The 21,127-nt window shown below is 48.2% G+C and overlaps 1 protein-coding gene and 1 pseudogene across 5 annotated transcripts in view; one reads left to right on the forward strand and one right to left on the reverse strand.

Moving 5' to 3' along the window:
- Positions 1 to 9,058, forward strand: part of PIK3C2B (phosphatidylinositol-4-phosphate 3-kinase catalytic subunit type 2 beta) — a 65,348-nt gene extending 56,290 nt beyond the window's left edge. For 4 of the 5 annotated variants that reach the window (XM_037498052.2, XM_037498050.2, XM_054689982.1 and 1 more), the window contains 7 exons: positions 655 to 856; positions 1,078 to 1,202; positions 2,138 to 2,255; positions 4,027 to 4,108; positions 4,501 to 4,607; positions 6,349 to 6,477; positions 7,009 to 9,058. In XM_037498052.2, the coding sequence (XP_037353949.1) occupies positions 655 to 856; positions 1,078 to 1,202; positions 2,138 to 2,255; positions 4,027 to 4,108; positions 4,501 to 4,607; positions 6,349 to 6,477; positions 7,009 to 7,197 (952 nt within the window). In that variant the 3' untranslated portion in view covers positions 7,198 to 9,058. The remainder of the gene's footprint in view (positions 1 to 654; positions 857 to 1,077; positions 1,203 to 2,137; positions 2,256 to 4,026; positions 4,109 to 4,500; positions 4,608 to 6,348; positions 6,478 to 7,008) is intronic. The other variant, XM_054689983.1, reaches the window with a different exon arrangement.
- Positions 9,059 to 12,660: 3,602 nt separating this feature from the next.
- LOC119234704 (V-type proton ATPase subunit D-like) lies at positions 12,661 to 15,958 on the reverse strand (annotated as a pseudogene).
- Between the last annotated feature and the right edge of the window lie 5,169 nt (positions 15,959 to 21,127).

The raw sequence follows: 21,127 nt of genomic DNA on the forward strand, positions 1-21,127 counted from the left end.
CAGCCCAACTCTCACTCTCTAAAAAGGTCTTGGTCAATGCATGAAAAATTATACGTTATCTATGGGGCAGTGTATCAATTGGATTTTTAACCGTTTTTAATTCTCTGCATCAGCACTTTCCCCCTTATCAATCATGAAATTCCAGGGCTTCATTTTCACTATTTTGGGCAAACTGTGTGTGAAAGCAAGGAAATACTGTAGACTAATTTTTACGGTTCTGTTCACCTAGGCAATGTTTCCTTTCTCTTATGCACTATTTTTGAAACGTATCTAAATTTTCTCTAACACAGAATCTGTCCTTTTGAACTGCAGTCTCTAGACTGAACAGTAATTGGTAAAGTTCCTTTGTACTGAGCTTTGAAATTCAAAGCTGTCAAAGTTTGACAGCAATATTTGGACATTTATGTGGTGATCCTGCAGTGGAATCCCTGATTGCTTCCTGCCTTGGTTTAACTGCCTGTAGGTCAAGAGGGTAGCTAGGGGAGAGCCCCAGGAGCCCTATGAGTAAGCCACATGTGGGTAGTTCTCACCCACTTTATGAGGAGATGACACGCATGACCTGAGCCGCCAGGGCCCGTGGCTGTGGATTGCCTGGTCAAGGCCGCAGGGACCTGGTCCAGGTCATATCCTTTCCCCTGTTCTCTGCACCAACAGGTTGATCGAGTCCAGCCTGGGCAGCGTAGCCACAAAGCTCAATTTTTTCATCCATAACCTGGCTCAGATGAAGTTCACGGGCTCCGACGACCGAATAACCCTTTCTTTTGCCCCCCGAACACACACCCTCAAGAGCTCTGGCCGCATCTGTGACGTCTTTCTCTGTCGCCATGAGAAGGTCTTCCACCCCAACAAGGGCTATGTAAGTGTGTTCTCCACTCTGGCCCTCCCTTGCACTCCAGACCCAGGATAATTGCTTTCAGATTCCCACATGTGTGCTGTCTCCTGTCTCCACCCAAAGCCCTTTGCCCTTTTCCTTCTGGAAAGTAAACTCCCGCCCCTGCCTTCTGTCCCTTACCTGCCCCCTCGTTGGGTGCAGAGGGTTGGGCAGGTCTCCCGTAAGCCCTGGTTGGACTTTTGCAGATTTATGTGGTGAAGGTGATGCGGGAGAACATGCATGAGGCCACGTACATCCAGCGGACCTTTGAGGAGTTTCAGGAGTTCCACAGCAAGCTGCGGCTGCTCTTCCCTGCTTCCCTCTTGCCCAGGTAGCTGCCCCTTCACTCTGCACAGAGAGAGGGTGAAGGGAGAGGGGTCGAGGTAGACAGCCGGGGCTGGGGGCATGATGGCAGGGATGGAAGCCACCCTTTTGAAGTAAAGACTCACCTGCTTCTCTTGGCCTGATGCTGAGTTTGGTAACTAGTGCCCCCTGCTGGCCATGTTTTGTTCTGCTCCGAGGTTTCACCAACCTGCCCTTAAGGTTGGCCACCTGTTTGAAGGAGAGCAAACTAGGAGTTCACTGAATTCAAAGATGCTTCAAAGTTCCTAGTATTTTTCAAATAGATAAAAGGTGGTATATAAGTAGGATGGGATAGTAAGTCTTAAAAAGGAGGAATTCTGGCACGTGCTACAACATGGGTGAGCTTTGAGAGTATTATGCCAAGTGCAATATCGTGAGACATCCCACTTACATGAAGTACCTGCAGCAGTTAATTCATAAAGACAAAAAGTAAATGCTGGCTGGCAGGGCTGGGCCAGGGCTGGGGAGTTTTGCAGGATGAGCAGCATGCTCAGGTGGTGGTGGAGGAAGCCCACAGTAAATGTCTAGACACCACTTAGGAATGGGAAGTATTATGTGAACTTTATCACAAAGTTTTAAAAATGGTTTTTAAGTGAACTTTTCCCTTGATGAGGAAAACTGGGGCTCCAAAGCCCCTGAGGCACTTCTGGGGACCTCTAGGACTTGGCCCAACTGTTGGTCCTTGGAACTTGGGGTGTGAGGTGCCAGCACTGGGCACTCAGTACCCACCTGGGGAGCTGTAGGAGGAATGGGGCTGGGTGAGGGTCTCTTATCTCTGCTCACTCGCCTTACTGGGGAGAAGTGTGGGTCAGTGAAAATGCAAGTGAAATGTGGCAGAAGCCTGTTGTGTCTGAGTTTTCTTTCTGTTGCACCCCACCCTCCCCACGCCCCACCTACCTGTAGCTTCCCCAGTCGCTTCGTGATCGGCCGCTCTCGGGGAGAGGCAGTGGCTGAGCGGCGAAGGGAAGAGCTGAACGGCTACATCTGGCACTTGATCCATGCCGCCCCCGAGGTGGCCGAGGTGGGTGGGCACACCCTGTTCCTGGCTGTTGGGGTGGGGGCCAGTAGAGGGTAGGGGCCAGAGCCAAGGCAACCCCAGAGGACACCTGTCCCCTGGGAGTGTCCCATTGCAGAAGAGGGTGGGTGGCAGTGCAGCCTCACAAGTCCTATAAAGTCAATGCGACAGGAGGGGACACAGCGAGCAAGAGACCTGACCCCAGAGCTGTGTCCTGCCCGAGGAAGGGAGGGCATTCTTGAGAAAAAGGAGTTTTATGAGCAGGTTGAGAATATCTACACTAGGGTTTTTTCTCTTTAACCAAATAGCCTTATAATTTGCTATTACAAGAGCATAAAAACATTGTCTCTGGAGTCCCATCACCCCAACTAACCATCTGACCCCATCTTTTTTTTTAAAGATTTATTTATGCATACAAGAACTGCGGTACAGGCCAGAGGTGTGGGGGGTGAAAGGATTCACCAGAGCCAAAGTGGGAAGAAGAACAGGCAGATTGACTGAAATACACTGGTGAGGGGAGCAGCGGGCAAGTCAGGAGAGGTCTGCTGCACCATGTGGGTTGCTCCCTGGCTGGCCAGGGATCAAACTCATACTGCAGAGGCTGTGGAGAGCCTCACAGTGCTGTGCTCAACCCCTTGCCCCACAGAGAGGCCCTGACCCCATCTTCACATTCCTTTTGTTTTTCCATATGCCAATGTGACATCCACAGTTTTATGGTGGTTGTAGTTTAAATATAATTCTATATTCTGGGGTTTTTTCGCCAAGATTTTAATAGTAAGCATAGCTTTAAATGTCTGTACCAAACTATACCTCAACTTGCAATTTCATAAGCTCCTTAGCCATTTGCCTCTTGAAAGATACTTTGCTTATGTCCATATTTTCTATGGGAACATTGGGCTGGGTGTCTGCACACGTCTTTAGTTTTGATTTCCCTGATGACAGAGGATACCTGGTATTTGCCCTGGTATTTGCCCAAGGCTGGCTCAAGCTTTTCCCTGTATGTGAAGGGAGAGGGGGGTTGAAAAGAGCAGACTGCTTTTTTTTTTAAATAGATTTATTTATTTATGCATACAAGAACTGGGGTACATGCCAGAGGTGTGGGGGCAGGTGAGAGGATTCACCAGAGAAAGAGTAGGGAACAGAACAGGCGGATCTACTGAAATACACTGCTGAGGGGAGCAGCAGGAGTGTCAGGAGAGGTCTGCTGTGCCATGTGGGTAGCTCCCTGGCCGGGGATCGAACTCATGCTGCAGTAGCTGTGGATAGCTTCATAGGTTGCATCTTAACCCCTTGCGCCGCTAGGAAGGCCCTCCCATACTTTTTTGAGCCATGATCCAAACAAGAGCTGCTTATTTTATGTATGTGTGTGTGTGTGTGTGTGTGTGTGTGTGTGTGTGTGTGTATATATATTTTTTTTTTTAAGATTTATTTATTTGTACAAGCACTGGGTACAGTCAGAAGCGCGAGAGGGTGAGGGAATACACCAGAGCCAGAGTGGGGTACAGAACAGGCAGAGTGACGAAATACACTGCTGAGGGGAGCAGCAGGCAAGACAGGAGAGGTCTGTCGCACCATGTGGGATCCTCGCCAGTGGCTGGGGATCGAACCAGCGCTGCAGAGGCTGCAGGCAGCTTCGTAGCCCAGCGCTCAACTGCTGCGCCACCAGGGGAGGCCCTGCTTATTATATTTGATGACTATTTGTATAAGTGTCTTTAGTCTGGAATACTCCCTTTTCTTTTTTCATTGAAGAATGACCTGCTTTTTGCTTCCATTCCAGTGTGATTTGGTGTACACCTTCTTCCACCCGCTGCCCCGGGATGAAAAGGCTGCAGGCACCAGCCCAGCCCCCAAGTCCTCAGGTATGATGCCTTCTCTGCTTCTCTTGCCTGCCATTCCCTGGGAGCTGTCACTCTGAACCGTTCCAAGGGTAATTTCTCTTATCTCTGTTCTCTTGCCTTACTGGTCTGTGGGCCTGGCTGGCATCCCACGTAGCCTGTGGGCTCCATGGCCTTTGCTCAGGTCCCCCAGGAACTTGATATTTAGCTGGTGGCTACACACTCCAACTGGCCAGACCCAACCCAAGTCTGAACCACGCTCACAGACATGTCTTATGCAGACTCCCCATGGAGTGTCAGGAACCAGACTTGGAGATACTGTTGGGGGCGGGAGGCAGAGCAAGATAGAAACCGCCTGGTACCAGATGGGACAGGGCTGGCCTCGCAACCTTCCTTGATTTCCTTTGTCCCCACAGATGGCACCTGGGCCCGGCCCGTAGGGAAGGTGGGAGGGGAGGTGAAGCTGTCCATCTCCTACAAAAACAACAAGCTCTTCATCATGGTGATGCACATTCGGGGCTTGGTAAGTGTGTGCGCAGCCACCTGTGATCCTTCATCTTCCTCCAGCGCTGCTCTGACAGCCGGGCCTCTGCTCCTGTCCCGTGAGCACCCCATGCAGGCTCTCCACCAGTGGTGCTGCCCCCACACATTGGGGCCGCCAAGCAATTCCACATACAGTTTCTTCCCACCTGTGGCCTTTGGCTTTGGCATTAACCTTTGTTAACATGAGGAGGATGTTATACCCGCCCCAGTGGGTCGTCATGGGGGTTAAATGGCGTAGTGTATATTGAACACTTAATCTAAGTTAAGTGGTTTTTGGGTTTTTTTTTTTTTTGCATAGAACTGGGGTGTAGGCCAGAGGTATGGGGGATGTATGTGTGAGAGGATTCACCAGAGACAGAGTGGGGAGCAGAACAGGTGCACTGACTGAAATACATTGCTGAGGGGAGCACTGGGCGAAACAGGAGAAGTCTGCTGCGTCCTATGAATTAGCTCCCAGGTGGGGGATCGAACTCAGGCCATGGGGGTGATAGCGCTGAGACTTAACTCCTGGGCCACCAGGGAGGCCCAATCCCTAGTATTATTACTATGATAATTGTGGTGATTATTATAAGGAGAGACCCAAGGGGCTTATTACCTGGTTAGATAGATAAGGCAGCCACATGACATCCTTTGAGCATAGTAAGGCTAGTGTGTAATTACTAAATTTTTCATTTGGTTTTAAGAATAAAGTGAGTGGCAGGGAACTTTCATTAAATACCTGCCAAGTGCTGGATTGGGGCATGGGTAGTTGGCAGAATGGAACATGAGCTTTGGAATCAGAGAGCTTATGTCTTACTCTCGGCATCACTCATTCATTCATTCATTCAACAAATGTTCATCAAGTGCCTACTATGTGCCAGAACCAATACATTATCTCTGGGTACAAGGAAAAACAAATCAAAATCACCCCCCTCTTTTTACCATTCTAGTAAAAAGAGGCAGATAGACCACTGAGATAAGTAAATATGTGGCATGTCAGATAGCAGTAAATATTCTAGTGAGGACTAATGCTGGATGGGGTGGGGTGGGGAATATGATGGTGGCACAGGTCGGGGAAGCCCTGGTGGATGAGGAGGTATTTAAGCAGAGATGGAAGGAGGAACCTCTTTCAGGTCCATCTGAAAGAGGATTGTTCCAGATGGGGGGAGCCCTGAATCAGAGCCAGTGTGGGGTATGTCAGGAACTGCAAGGGGCCAGTGGCTGAAGCTCATGTAGCAAAGAGGAGAGGTGTGGATGATGAGGTTGGAAGGGCAGAATGGTGCCCAGTCAGGACTGAGTGAGAACAGGAACCTGAGGGGGTTTGAGCCAGAGGCATGACTTAAGTTTTAAAAGGATCTGGCTAGGTGATCGCTAATTGACTGATCTTGAACAAGCAACTTTATCTCTCTGAGTCATTTCTTACCTCTGAGGGGTTACTTGGCTCAGATGACAAAATAGACAATGACTTGGGTCCTAGCAAGGAGATGCCTGGGGACATGCTGTTCATACCCTTGGCATTCTGGTCAGAAGTTTAGACAGGATATAATTGGCAACCTGATGTTTTAGCAAGATGCCTAATGGCATGGTAGATATTTGTATCAGGCAAATCAATTAGGTGTGCATGACAGGAAATCAGGCAAATGCCATGAGAGTCTGGTCAAGGTGTGATCACAGGAATGGCGAGAAAGAGACACAGAGAAGAAATTTCATCTTTTTTGGGGGGGGTTTCATTCCCTTTGTAGCAACTGCTCCAGGATGGGAATGATCCTGACCCTTATGTGAAGATTTACCTCCTTCCAGACCCTCAGAAAACCACTAAGAAGAAAACCAAAGTGGCCCGGAAAACCTGCAACCCCACATACAATGAGATGGTATGTGGCAAGGTGCTGGGTGGGCAGGGTTGGCCTGTTGCCCTAAGTCTTAGTGTCACGTGCCTGTACATCCTCGCTTAGGTATCGTCTGTGGCTGCTGCTTGTTCCAGCAACAGGGCCAAGTAGCAGTGACATAATGGGTCTCCCAGGCCTGAAATAATCACTGTCTGGCTCTTTATGTGAAAAGTTTGCTGAACCTTAGAGTAGGAATCTTTAGCTGAGCTGGGGCCTCCCTGGCCCATGGGAAGGGAGGGCCTGCTTACCCTGTGCAGATAACAAGGAGTGGCCCCAATAAAAAACCATGACCTGCTTGAACTCTGAGTGAAGAACAGAGTTCCTTAAAGCCTCTCTGGGTTCCATGTGCCTTCAGGATTCCCTTAGACTCTGTCAAGTCAGGCAGATGAAGTGGGCTTGGCCTCAGTCAGATCAAGTCGCCAGACTTAAGCGTCACTTCCTCCCTATCTGCCCCTTCGGAGTCCTTGTGCTTCCCCTCACCACTTGTCTCCTCTCTTTCCGGTGCTGTGCTGGCAGCTGGTATATGATGGGATCCCTAAGGGAGACCTGGAGCAGCGGGAGCTACAGCTGAGCGTGCTGAGTGAGCAAGGATTCTGGGAGAACATTCTTCTTGGGGAGGTGCACATCCGACTGCGAGAGCTGGACCTGGCCCAGGAGAAGACCGGCTGGTTTGAGCTGGGGTCTCGAAGTCATGAGACTCTGTGAGCCCCGTGGAGCCCCAGCCAGGGACCCCAGGCTGGGTGGAGCCGGGGGATCCGCTTTCCCCTGCTTGACTCGTCCTTTCCTTCTGAAGGGCAGGGCCCTTGGTGGGCCTCCCACTGTCTGTCCGATGGGTGAGCCTCCGTGATAGAAGCAGGGGGAGTGGAGCTGCTCCCGCTGTCCGCCCCTTCCCCCTGCAGACTGAATTTGGGTTGATTGTGCTGAGTGGCCCTTGGAGGCTGTGAGGTTACAGCAAAGTTTTAAGTTTACCTTGTGTCAAGGGAGCAATACCTGGTTTGGGGTGTGTGGGATGGACCGTATGAAGGAGCACTGGGGGGGAGGGTGGGTGGACATCTTTATTTTTATTTTTAAAAAATGAAATAGTAATGTTGTCCTAACTGGACAGGAAGCCTTGTGAGAAGGGACTTACATATGCCTCAGAAGGCAAAAGAGGAAGACTATTTGGACTTTTTTGTATGATGAAGGTTCTTATTGGACTTTTCCCTAGGGGTGTGTGTGTGTTTGTTTTTTTGTCTTTTTTTTTTTTTTTCTATCTATAGGAATTATTTACGGAGGGGCCCAGTGGGTCCTCCGAGCCCTCCCTCTCTGAGGGCGGTGGGGAGGGGCAGGGAGGACCTGGTGCTGGACTGAGGCCTGTGCTGCAGGGCCTCTCAGATTTTGCCTCCAAAGGAGAGCGACGTGATACCTATGTGTGTAAGGAAGGGCCCCCTTCCTGTGCGGTTCTGCGAAGGACCCGTATTCAGGGACCCACGCTCTTCCTGGGGGGCGTGTTTCTTCTCTCTTCTGCTTTGCTAGGACTCACCCTGAATACCCTCTTCTACCTTTTGTTCTCTTGGCCCTTTGGGGGCCACCTGGGCCCTATGAATATGCTGGGGTGCTCCTCTATTGGTCTCTCTCTTCACTTTTCTCTGGTGGGATAAAATGTTGCCTTGGCCTAGAGTTCCTGTCACCCAAAGGCATCTTGGCCTGGGGAAGGGGCCTTGGGCGACCATGCTGGGAACTTCCCAGGATGCTCCCCCCCCCCACCGCCTATGCTACTGCTTCCTTTTGTGCTGCTTCCCTCCCAAACTCCATGTCTGTCACACTTTCTGTAAGAATTTCTTTCATTTCATGGGGCCACAAACCTTTTTACTGTGGAGCCAAAGGGATACCCTAACCTGAAGGAAGAATGGCATGGGGGTGGGGGGGTCCCATCAAATGATTGTTTTTCCCAGTGATTTTGGCTTTCTTTGCCTGTGAGGAGGCTAGATCAGAGTCACCCCTGGTGCAGCGCTGGGAAGAGAGACCAGCCTCTCTCGACTCCTCACACTCTTCATTCCTTACCAGATGGACTTGAAACTCCCTCATTCCCTCTTGTGCTTTTCTCCAAAGGGTTGTCTTCCTTGAAAAAAGAGGGAGAGACTAGGAATTTGATAGTAACTTTTAAACCAGATTGGCTGGACGTGCCCTGACTGGGCAAGGGAGTGAAACACGGGTATTCTGTGAAGTGTCCTCCCCACAAGGCCCAGAAAGCCTCTTATGCTGACTCATTCCATAGCCGGAGAACGACGCTCAGTCTGTTGAAGCCACAGGGCAGTAAGGAAGTTTCAAGTTTTCTTTTATATTAGAATTGCCAAGGATGACACAGGCCCCTGTGGGCAGCAGCTGGCAGCTGGGAGCAGAGGTGGTGCTTCTCAGATAAATGGACCACAGACACATTAATGGCTTTTTGCCCGGAGCTCTTTATTCTCAGTGCCCTGATTTAAAGAGGTCTGTGCCATACTCACTTCCCAGACATCCTTGTTCTCCTTTCTCTGAATTGTATTTTCTAATAAATGACCTTTGAGAAAAACTATCATTTTCAAGATTGGTCACTGTTGAAATGTTTAGATGAAACTATCTGATGTACAAGATAAAATCAGTTGTGGTTTTACAGATGGTAACTGACGCAAGACTGGTATCCCGCATGGGGCATTTCCACATCTGTCCACAAAATCACGTCAGCGTGATTACAGGTGAAGAAACTGAAGCTCAGAGATGTGAAGTCATTAGCCCAAGGGCACAAGACCAAGAATTTGTTTTTTGTTTTGTTTTTTGTTTTTAAAGATTTATTTATCCATACAAGCACTGGGCACAGTCAGAAGTGCGGGAGGATGAGAGGATTCACCAGAGCCAGAGCAGGTAACAGACAGGCAGACTGATGAAATAAACTGCTGAGGGGAGCAGAGGGGAGCAACGGGTGGCAGGAGAGGTCTGCGTCTGTGCGCCATGTGGGACCCTCACCCGGTGGCCGGGGATCAAATTGGCGCTGCAGAGGCTGCGGGCAGCCTCGCAACCCAGTGCTCAACCACTGCGCCACCGGGGAGGCCCAAGACCAAGAATTTGAATGAGGTTTACTTGATTCCGAACTTTGTTACTTCTTTTACACAAAATTTAATAGAATTCTTTAAGTTAGTAAAATATTTGATAGTTTTCAAAATGCTTTAATAAACATTATGTCACTGTTCATTTCAGCTCTCTGGGAAAGCAGATGGGGCTCATTCACTCACTCGCTCTCTCACTCTGTCAGCAGGTATTGGCTGTGCTGCCCAGGACCTGCCTCTGTCTGCAGGGGCAGCCTTGGGTCCTATGCCCTGAGCCCTAGACTGGTCACTAGGCTAAGAGTTACAAAGATAAGTTAAAACATTTATTCTCTGATTTTAAGACTTTTACTGCCTAATGACATTTCACCAACCCCCCCCCTTTTTTTAAATAGATTTTATTTTTGTGTAGAAGAACTGGAGTGTAGGCCAGAGGTGGGGAGGAGAAAGGATTCACCAGAGACAGAGTGGGGAACAGAACAGGCATATCTACTGAAATACGCTGTTAAGGGGAGCAGTGGGTGAGACAGGAGAGGTCTGCTGAGCCATGTGGGTCAGCTCCCTGGTGGGGGATTGAACTCATACCTTAGTGGTGATAGCGTTGAGACTCAAACCCTTGGCCACCAAGGAGGTCCTTCACCAATCCCACTTTAAGAGAGGAAATGGAACCCTGAGGTGCCTTGAAATTGTTGTTAGAGCAAAGTTCTAAAGCAAACTGAACCCCCTTGATGGCAGATGGAGACAATGCTCATGAACTTTACACAGAAGTTTCTGGAACTCTTCAGTGGGGAGCCATATTTTATGCTGGAAAATTTTGCAGGGCTTCTGAAAGATCCAAGATTTTTGGTAGTAAACAGAAGTGTCACCTGCTGTTTCCATGTGATTCTGAGGTGTCACTGCAGTTCTGGACAAACCCCAATGGACCTTTTAAAAGTTAGAACTTGAATCTGGTAAGAATCTTAGTTAAGAAAATTTCTTGGCCAAATAGGGCAGAAATCTGAACCTCCCTGAGGGAGTAGGGAAGTGGGTTATCCTGGGAGAAGAGAAACAAAAGGGACCCAGGAGGCATGGGTTCCTGAATTCAAAGAGAGGTAGCGATGCTGAATAACCTGACTTGAGTAAAAAATGAGGCAGCATTTTAAGCTGGGAAGGGATTCTGGTGACTGGGACTTGCCTGAAGAATCTGACAGCAGTGCTAGTGGCCTCCAGGTGAGGCCCTGTGGTTACTAGTATGACACAGACCTGAATCCTGTCCTCGAGGAACTCAAGTTTGTCTAGGGAGGCAGACATGGAAACACCTGGTCACAGTGTGGTGTCTCAGGGACAAGCAGGCAGAGGAGAGGTGGCTCAGGCAGGGCAGACGTCATCAGATGTTTGACTTAAAGTTGATTGGAACTCTGGATTTTATTCTTAAGTTGACAGGGACCATTAAGGGATATTAAGGGGGCCTCCCTGATGGTGCAGCGCTATGAAGCTGTCCGCAGTCTCTGCAGTGTGGGTTCCATTCCCGGCTGGCCAGAGAGATACCCACATGGCATGGCAGACCTCTCCTGTCTCCCCCGCTGCTCCCCTCAACAGTGCTTTCGGTCTGTCTGCCTGTTCTGCTGCCCGTTCTGTCTCTGGTGAATCCTCTGATCCTCTAGCCCCTCAGGCCTGTACCCCAGCTCTTGCATAAATAAAATCTTTTTTTAAAAAAGATATTAAGGGGCCTCCCCGGTGGCGCAGCGGTTGAACACTGGGTTGCTAAGCTGCCCGCAGCCTCTGTAGCACTGGTTCGATCCCCGGCCTCAAGGCGAGGGTCCCACATGGCGTGCAGACCTCTCCTGCCGCCGGCTGCTCCCCTCAGCAGTGTATTTCGTCAGTCTGCCTGCTCTGCTCACCGCTCTAGCTCTGGTGAATTCTCTCACCCTCCCGTGCTTCTGACTGTACCCAGTGCTTGTATAAATAAACAAATAAATCTTAAAAAAAAAAGATATTTAGGGGGCCTTCCTGGTGGCACAGGGGTTAAAGACAGTGCTATCAAGTTATCACCAGCCACTGCAGCATGAGTTAGATTCCCAGCCGTCCAGGGAGCTGACCCACACGGTGCAGCAGACCTCTCCTATCTCCCCGCTGCTCCCCTCAGCAGTGTATTTCAGTAGATCCGCCTGTTCTGCTCCCTACTCTCTGGTGAATCCTCTCACCCGCCGCACCTCTGGCCTACATCCCAGTTCTTATTTTTTTTAAAGACTATGCATTCAAGAACTGGGGTACAGGCCAGAGGTGTGGGGAATTGAGAGGATTCACCAGAAAGAGTGGGGAGCAGAATAGGCAGACTGACTGAAATACACTGCTGAGGGGAACAGCAGGTGAGGCAGGAGAGGTCTGCTGCTCCAGGTGGCTAGCTACCTGGCCAGGGATTGAACTCATGCTGCAGTGGCTGCGGATAGCTTCACAGTGCTGTGCTTAACCTGTTGTACCACCAGGGAGGCCCACACCCTAGTTCTTGTATGCATAAGTAAGTAAATCTTTAAAAAAAAAAAATAGATATTAAGGGACTGGCGTGCTCTGTGGAAGCTGAAGAGAAGGCCGTCGCAGTCGTCCAGGAGGGAGAGGAGGTGGCTTGGGGGTGGGGACACACTCGGGAAAGGACAGATTTGTCATGCAAGGGAAAAGGTTTCCAGGAAGCTTGAGGAGAAAAGCACCACAGTAACAGAGGACCTGCCCTAGTCTCAAGGCAGCCAGCCCCAAGGTCAGAGTGGGGAGGAATGAGGGGTGCTCAGCAAGACCCTGCCTACATGTTCTGACTCAGACTCTGCTGTTTCCTAAGCGGGGGCGAGGTGGGTGGGGGGGGCTCCTGGTATGTCTGGTAAACATATCACTTGCAACACAGATATCAAGGGACTCGGGCACTTCCACAGAGTAAGTGCAGCCACTTCTCTAAATTTCAGGGATGTTTCTCCAAATCTCATTTGTGAGAAATGATGGCTGAAATAGGATTCCGCAAAGATAATCCCATAAATGCATATCGTAGGGCCAAAAATAAATAGACACACACACACCAAACCTCCACACCATGAATTAAAGTAGTGCCACGTGAACATTTCAGGAAGAACCAGAGCAAGAAAGCTCATATGAACAGAAGATCCTCATCCTCCTCTTCAGTCAGACGATCCGGCTGCCTCTAGTACTTCTCCAGCTGCACTTTGTTTCTCCAAATCCGTCTCAGATTTTTCCTTAAGAACCTATTTCTTCTCCTGCATTTTCTTTAACCTGCAGAACTCTTCTCGTTCTGTCTCCCAGCTCCTTGATGGTATAAGCAGGGATATGTTCAATTCAGGAATGATGACGTGGTCACTGGCATTTACACGTCTTTATCTTAATAGCTTCACTCAAAGCAACAAAGGCCGCCTGCCAGGAAGTCACTTCCCAGCACTCTCCTCTGCCGCGGTATAATTCCACTTTAATTTAGCCAACTGCTGCCCACCTCTGGCTAACTGGTCCATAACATAACTATCAAGCCTTCAAGGTAATGTTGAACCACCAGTAAAGTAACACCTGCTACGTTATCTTTCCTCACGCATATCTCCACCTGGGTTTTATTTACATTTATTTACATGACTGGTGCTAAAGTTCCCTGCTGTGAACTTGGCCTCAGCCAGTGAAAAAGCAGCTTCTCTCATCAACATTTTAGTCTTTATTATCTTCTTTCAAATCTGTCAAAATTGAAAGTTAAGCCATCAGATTTTTTCCTTCAGGGGATGTGCACTGTTCTGTGCTCCTTTAAATCGAAATTTCATGATGGTCTGAGCCATTTGTGGGGGGAAATTTTCAATTTGGTCTTTGCAGGACACTCACACTGGGCTTGGGTCCCAGCCAGACAGTCCTCTGAATTCTGGATGTATTTTGAAAGTAGAACTGTGGATGGGATGTGGAGATGAGGGAGAGGAACTGAGGATAACTCCTCAGTTTGGGGTGAAGAGATTGTGGGGGCATTGCAGGGATGGAGGGGGCCTGGGGAACTAAATTTAAGAATTTTATTTTGTGTAATAAGTTTGGGCTCTCTGGTTGATGCCCAAGTGGAAAGCAGGAGAATGGCATCAAAGCCCTAGAGACAAATCAGTCTAGAGTTCAGATACAGAAGTCATCAGCATTTACCGCGGATTTAACACCATGGAAACATGAGCTCACTTACAGAGGTGAGGAGAAAAGGGGGCCAACACGGGGGGGGGGGGGGGGGGGGAAGGGAGGGCAGGGAGGCGCAGCCACAGAAATTGTAGGACACCAAAGAACGGACCTGTTGGCTTTAAATAACAGCAATTGATTTTCTCACGCTTCTGGAGGCGAGAAGTCCAAGAGCCAGGTGTCGGCAGGGCTGGTTCTTTCTGAGGGTTGATTTGCTGGCAGCTGGGGTGTGCCTTGGCTGCTAGATGCGTCACCCCAATGTCTGCATTTGTGTCCACGTGGTCTGCAAGTCTGTGTCCACATTTCCCCTTAGTGTAAGGACACAGTTATGTGAGGTCAGGGCCTGGCCCAAAGACTTCATCTTAACCATATTTTCAAATAAGTTCACATTTCACAGGTTCCTTAAAGGAGCACAGTTCAACCCAGAACAGAGAACCTGATTTGAAAAAATGTAACTTTGATAAAAGCTGTTTGAGCGATGGGGGCAGTGGAGGGGGTGGGGGGTTGAAAGCCACATTGGAGTAGGTGGAAGAGAGAACGGGATGGAAAAGAGGGCACTGTGAGTGTGCATCACACTTAAAAAATTTTGCTAAAGTCGTGCAGAAACTCAGAGGGGCATGTATCTAGGGAGAGTTAAATTTTTAGGTAGGTGATAGTGATCTATGTTGATGGCCATTGCCATGAGAGAGAAAAGTATATGTTATAGTAAGAAAGGGATAAGAGATACCAGTTTCCTTGCGTAGGATCTGGGGAGGCTTCTTTGCTTGTGGAGGGATGAAGGCAAGAGCGTGTTCCCGCTGCAGGTGGGTGGGTGGATCTGGTGGTGGACAGACCAGGTTGTTTACACCCAACTGCATCTATTTTTCTCAATGAAATATGAAGTGTGATACTAAGCTATGATGTGTGTTTGCAGGAATGACAAATATTTGAAAATAAAATTTGTAAAACAGTCTCGGGGTAGGAGAAGTGAGGTGGCAGCACTGATGAAGTGAATCAATTGGCTTGTGGAGTGATGTTCTCCAGGAATGAAGAGCTGCATTAAAAAAAACAAACTTCAGGGCCTCCCCGGTGGCGCAGCGGTTGAGTGCTGGGTTGCAAAGCTGCCAGCAGCTTCTGTAGTGCCGGTTCGATCCCTGGCTGCTCCCCGGCCACCGGAGGAGGGTCCCACATGGGGCACAGACCTCTCCTGCCGCCCACTGCTCCCCTCAGCAGTGTACCTCGTTCCTTCTGCCTGCTCTGCTCCCCGTTCTGGCTCTGGTGAATTCTCTCACCCTCCCACGCTTCTGACTGTACCCAGTGCTTGTATAAATAAATAAACAAATCTTAAAAAAAAACAAAAAAAAAACTTCATTGGAGTGAATTGAAGATCTAATTGTCTTTTTTTAAAGCCATTAGCAACTAGAAGAAAGTCTAAATAGTGTATAAAATGAAAGGCTTTTATAGACAGGAGAGGGGGAGATAAGAAAATGAATTATTTCAGGCAAGGCCACCTTCCCTGGGGGACAAGAGGGCTAATCAGGCAGATTACCTTGCCAATGTTTGTTTTTTTTCAAGATTTATTTATGCACACAAGAACTGGGGTACAGGCCAGAGGTGTGAGGGGTGAGAGGATTCACCAGAGACAGTGTAGGGAGCAGAACAGACAGATTGACTGAAATACACTGCTGAGGGGAGCAGCAGGCGAGTCAGGAGAGGTCTGATTGCACTGTGTGGGTAACTCCCTGGCTGGGGATCGAACTCGTGCTGCAGTGGGTACAGATTAGCTTCATAGTGCTTCGGCTTAACCCCTTGCGCCACCAGGGAGGTCCTACCTTACTAATGTTGACTGGGAAATTCCAGATTGATTAAAAGTTCATTCCTGGGCTGGGCGGAAACTGCAATTAAGTAGGTTATTAAGGCCTGGTTTGATGATTTGGACCTTAGCATAAGGGACTCCATTTTGGGATAGTTGGCTGGGGATGAGTGGGTAGTTGGGCTCAACTAAAGTTAGAGTTTTGCTAGAAAGAATGTTGCAGTGGGAGACAGACTGTGAGTTGGAAAGACAGGAATTGGTAGTTACAGTGAAGGATACTAGGAAATAAGATTTTGGAGGCTATACTAAACCTAAAATAGGAAGTCAAAAGCTATAGACCCTTTACCTCAGGTCTGTCAAAATCTTTAAAAATAAACGTAATTAGGGTTTACTTTATCTTGCCGAAGCGCCAGTTGGCACTCAAGTTCTTCCTGTCCTCAGCAGCGTACATGTAGCCATTGCATGTTGTTATCTCCTTGCGCAGAGCTGGCCTCTCTCCACCCTTGGGCTGATAGCAGGCATGAGGAGGCCAGTCTACATCGTAAGTTCCTGTTGAGCGACTGACAAGACGAAGTCACACCTTCCTATAACTTTCCAGTCATTTATTTTATTTTATTTTTTTTTTGAGGCATGTTTTATTTATTTGTTTGTTTGTTTGTTTGTTTATACATTCACTGGGTACAGTCAGAAGCCCGGGAGGGTGAGAGAATTCACCAGAGCCAGAGCGGGGAGCAGAGCAGGCAGAAGGACTGAAGTACACTGCAGAGGGGAGCAGCGGGCGGCAGGAGAGGTCTGCGCGCCATGTGGGACCCTCCTCCGGTGGCCGGGGAGCAGCCGGGGATCAAACCGGTGCCACAGAGGCCGCGGGCAGCTTCGCAACCCAGCGCTCAACCGCGCCACCGGGGAGGCCCAACTTTCCAGTCATTTATGAGCGCATTCCCTCCTCCCAAAATCAACTTCCAAGGTAAGGAAGTCAGGAAAGTTCTAAGAAATTATTTTCAGGGGCACGTGGTGGTAGTGACAAAGTTGACAGTGGAATGCTAGAGGTTTACTCACAACAAGATGCAATTATTTTAATGTATTATTGCTCTTCCAGTCAGTCAACAAGCATTTATTAGTCACCTATTATGTGCCAGTCAACATGCCAGGCCAGCAATTCCTAAATTTTTTGGTCTCAGGGGCCTCTTTACAGTGTTGAAAATATTGAGGACCCAAAAAACAAAAGCAAACAAAAAATATTGAGAACCCCAACAGACAAAAAAAAAAATTGAGATCCCAAAGAACTTGTTTTTATGTGGATTATGGCAATTAATAGTTACTATTTTATAACTCAAAACTGAGGAGTTTAAAATACATTTCATTAAAAAATAATATACCCATATTAACAATAATTTTTGTGAAAAATTATTTTTTAAAACAAAAAAATAAGCAATAAGAGCAGCGTTGTTTTATACTTTCCCCCAAATGTATTCAATATCTGACTTAATGAGAGACATTAGACTCATATTAGCTTTTGCATTCAATCTGTTGCCAGGGGGCTCCCTGGTGGTGCAGCGGTTAAAGACACAGCGCTATCATCAGCCATGGCAGCATGTTCGATCCCCAGCAGGCCATGGAACTGACCCACATGGTGCAGCAGACCTCTCCTGTCTCGCCCGCTGCTCCCCTCAGCAGTATATTTCAGTAGATTTGCTTGTTCTGCTCCCCACTCTGTCACTGGTGAATCCTCTCACCACCACCCCCATCTTGGGGGTCCTTGTATGCATAATAAATAGATAAAATTAAAAAAAAAACCTGTTGCCACCTCAGGCATCATGTACCTTCTAGTAGACACCACAGGACCTTCACAAGAAAATGAGTTAGGGCCTCCCTGGTGGCACAAGGGGTTAAGCAATGCATTATGAAGCAATCTGCAACCTCTGCAGCATGAGTTCGATCCCTGGCCGGCCTGGGAGCAGCCCACATGGCGCAGCAGAACTTTCCTGTCTCGCCCGCTGCTCCCCTCAGCAGTGTATTTCAGTCAGTCTGCCTCTTCTGCTCCCCACTCTGTCTCTGGTGAATCCTCTCACCCCTGCATCTCTGGCCTGTACCCCAGCTCTTGTATGCATAAATAAAATCTTAAAAAAAAAATGAGTTAAAGAGGAAAACAGCTACTTAGAATTTTTAAAAATTTTGTTTTTATATGTTTTTTGCATCATTCTTCATTTTTGTACAATATATGCTTTCTCTACTTGGTTACAGTCCCCGTGAAATTCCCACCACCCATTTACCCATGTACCATTGCCATAGTCCCTTTTGCCCTTCCCTCCCCTGTTTTGATCCTACTGCCTTCTCCCCCTGCAGAATGTCTCTGGTTTATAGTTGCCATTGATTTTCATTTTTACTTTATTATAATTACTTTTTTTTTCCTGATCCCTTATTTGGACCCTCTATATTCCTCCTATAAGTAAAACCATCCGGTATTTTTCTTTTTCTTTCTGGCTTATTTCACTGAGCATGATCCCTTCCAGCTCCATCCATGTAGCTGCGAATGGCAGCTATTTAGAATTATTTTTTTTAAAGATTTATTTATTTATGCATACAAGAACTGGGTACAGACCAGAGGTGCGGCGGGTGAGAAGATTCACCAGAGACGGATTGGGGAGCAGAACAGGTGGATTGACTGAAATACACTGCTGAGGGGAGCAGTGGGCAAGACAGGAGAGATCTGCTGTGCCATGTGTGTAGCTCCCTGGCAGCCTGGGGATCGAACTCATGCTGCAGAGGCTGCAGATAGCCTCACAGTGCTGTGCTTAACCCCTTGCACCACCGGGAGGCCCTACTTAGAATTATTATGAAAATATTTTTGACCTTCTGGACCCTCGGCAAGGATTTTTTTTTTAAACATTTATTTATTTATCCATACCAGAGCTGGGGCACGGGCCACAGATGTGGGGGGGTGAGAGGATCCACCAGAGACGGAGTGGGGCACAAAACAGGCAGACTGACTAAAAAACACAGTGCTGAGGGGAGCAGCAGTTGAGACAGGAGAGGTCTGCCTCGCCATATGGGTTTCTCCCTGGCCGGCTGGGGATCCAACTTGTGCTGCAGAGGCTGGGGATTGCTTCATAGTGCAGTGCTTAACCCCTTGCGCCACCAGGGAGGCCCGCTCTTGGCAAGGATTTTAAAATGGAATCCCAGGCATGTTCTAACCATACTTTGGGAGCACTGAGCTAGGTACTGGGATACGGCCCTCAGAAGCTGAGACCAGCAGGAGAGAAGAACACTTACAGGTATAGACAGTGCAGGGTGGTAAGTGTGCTAGTAGTATAAGAATTAATTCTGAGGCCTCCCCGGTGGTGCAGCGGTTGAGCGCTGGGTTGCGAAGCTGCCCTCAGCATCTGCGGTGCCGGTTTGATCCCCGGCTGCTCCCCGGCCACCGGAGGAGCGTCCCACATGGCGCGCAGACCTCTCCTGCCGCCCGCTGCTCCCCTCAGCAGTGTACTTCGGTCCTTCTGCCTGCTCTGCTCCCCGCTCTGGCTCTGGTGAATTCTCTCACCCTCCCACGCTTCTGACTGTACCCAGTGCTTGTATAAATAAATAAATAAATAAATAAATAAATAAATAAATAAATAAATCTTAAAAAAAAAAAAAAAGAATTAATTCTGACAGGGAAAGTGAGCAGACTTCAAGAAGTTAACATTTGAGTTGGTCCTTGAAGCTTCAATAGGTATACAACCAGGGAGGTGAGGGCTTATGTTACTGCAATAGGCCTGGGTTCTGCTGCCTGTCACTTGTTGGCCAAAAGCCCACGAGCAGGAATTGAATCTCTAAGTACTTTTATTTTTCAGATCAGTGGCCACTGATCTGAGAGGACTGACGGAGGGCATAGCACTCTGAAGAGACCGTTCTGCCATCTCATCTCAAGCTGGCCTTTTTATGAGTTAGACAAAGACAGTTAGTCATAAGCAAATAGCCTGTCATAGTTGGTGTTCTTGGAATTCCCTACATTCAGCTCCCAGAACTTACCAGGTTCTGGGTTCTAGGTTATCTTGACCCTGGTACATCTGATGACTTCAATGTCCACCACTCATTTGGGCATCATGGGGGCAGGAATCTCTGTTCAAACAAGAGTTTTAATTTAAAGAAAACAGATCATTAGTCACCAAGTGTGTAGGTGCAGCCTGTGCTGGGTGTGGATGTGCAGATTCCTATACTAGGTATGGTGCCCTTCCCTTCCTGCCTAGTCCTCTGTCACTTTCTTTTTCTTTTTTCAAGATTTATTTATTTATGAATACAAGAATTGGGTACAGGCCAGAGGTGCAGGGGGTGAGAGGATTCACCAGAGACAGAGTGAGGAGCAGGTGGATCTACTGAAATACACTGCTGAGGGGAGCAGCAGGAGAGACAGGAGAGGTCTGCTGTGCCATGTGTGTCACCTCCCTGGCCAGGGATGGAATTCATGTTGCAGTGGCTGCAGATAGCTTCATAGGCTATGTCTTAACCCCTTGTGCCACCAGGGAGGCCCCCTTCTATCACTTTCTTGATTGAGACAAGCCCAGTGTTTGTAGAGTATAACCGGCATGAGAGAAGTGGCTGAAGAGAGGGCTGGAAAAGGGGCACGAGGTGTATGTTTATTTTGTGGGTGATGGGAAACAATTGAAGATTGTAGAGTTAACACAGTATTAACAGATGTTGTACCCCTACTCTGGGCGAGGCACGGTATCAGGAACTTACTTTTCTCAATTCTTTGAAAGATGAAGGTCTCACTTTGCAAGGGAAGAAACTGAGGCTTTAAGTACTCAATTTGCACAATTGGATTTCTTTTCTATTATTAAACTGGCTTCTATTACTAATACATTTTTTAAAGTCATTTTTTAAAAAGATTAATTTATTTATTTATACAAGCACTGGGTACAGTCAGAAGCGCGGGATGAGAGAAATCACCAGAGCCAAGCGGGGAACTGAACAGGCAGAGAACTGAACAGGCAGAGAACTGAACAGGCAGACCGACGAAATACACTGCTGAGGGGAGCAGCGCGCGGCAGGAGAGGTCTGCGCGCCATATGGGACCCTCGCCTGTGGCTGGGGATCAAACCGGCGCTGCAGAGGTTGCGGGCAGCTTCCCAACCCAGTGCTCAACCGCTGCGCCGCCGGGGAGGCCCGTATTACTAATACATTTTTTCTGAAGTTCTTGGAACTGAAAAAGAAATTTCCAGAGATATGGAAAATAGATCAGAAGGATACACCACATAAATTGAGGACCTCCTACTTTCCTAGAAAGAAGCGGCTTCTCTTTCAACCCCTAAGTAGGAGGATATGCTGGCCTCCTCCGGCCTCCCAAAAGATCTTTCCACGTCCCTAGTGCTCATTACTGCTATCCCCTCTCTGTAAGAGATACTTGGTTTCAGGGGTATTGATTAAAAACTTTTAGCAGAAATGAGGACGTGAGCTAAGACCAAACTCACAAGAGAGAATCAAATATAGCAACTAAGATTTTCGGTCAATTTTTTCAGAGGATGGTGGTGGGGGTCTGTGCTTCCTTCTATGGGTTTTGTGTCCTGTGGTTCTGGAGTCTCAGGATATTAAAAACGATTTGTTGCCTGTAGAAATATCCCTTATTCATTTGTCCACTGACGGG

This window comes from Talpa occidentalis, unplaced genomic scaffold, assembly GCF_014898055.3.
Source record: "Talpa occidentalis isolate TD23 unplaced genomic scaffold, MPIMG_talOcc4v2.1 talOcc4.8, whole genome shotgun sequence".
Taxonomy (NCBI): Eukaryota; Metazoa; Chordata; class Mammalia; order Eulipotyphla; family Talpidae; genus Talpa; species Talpa occidentalis.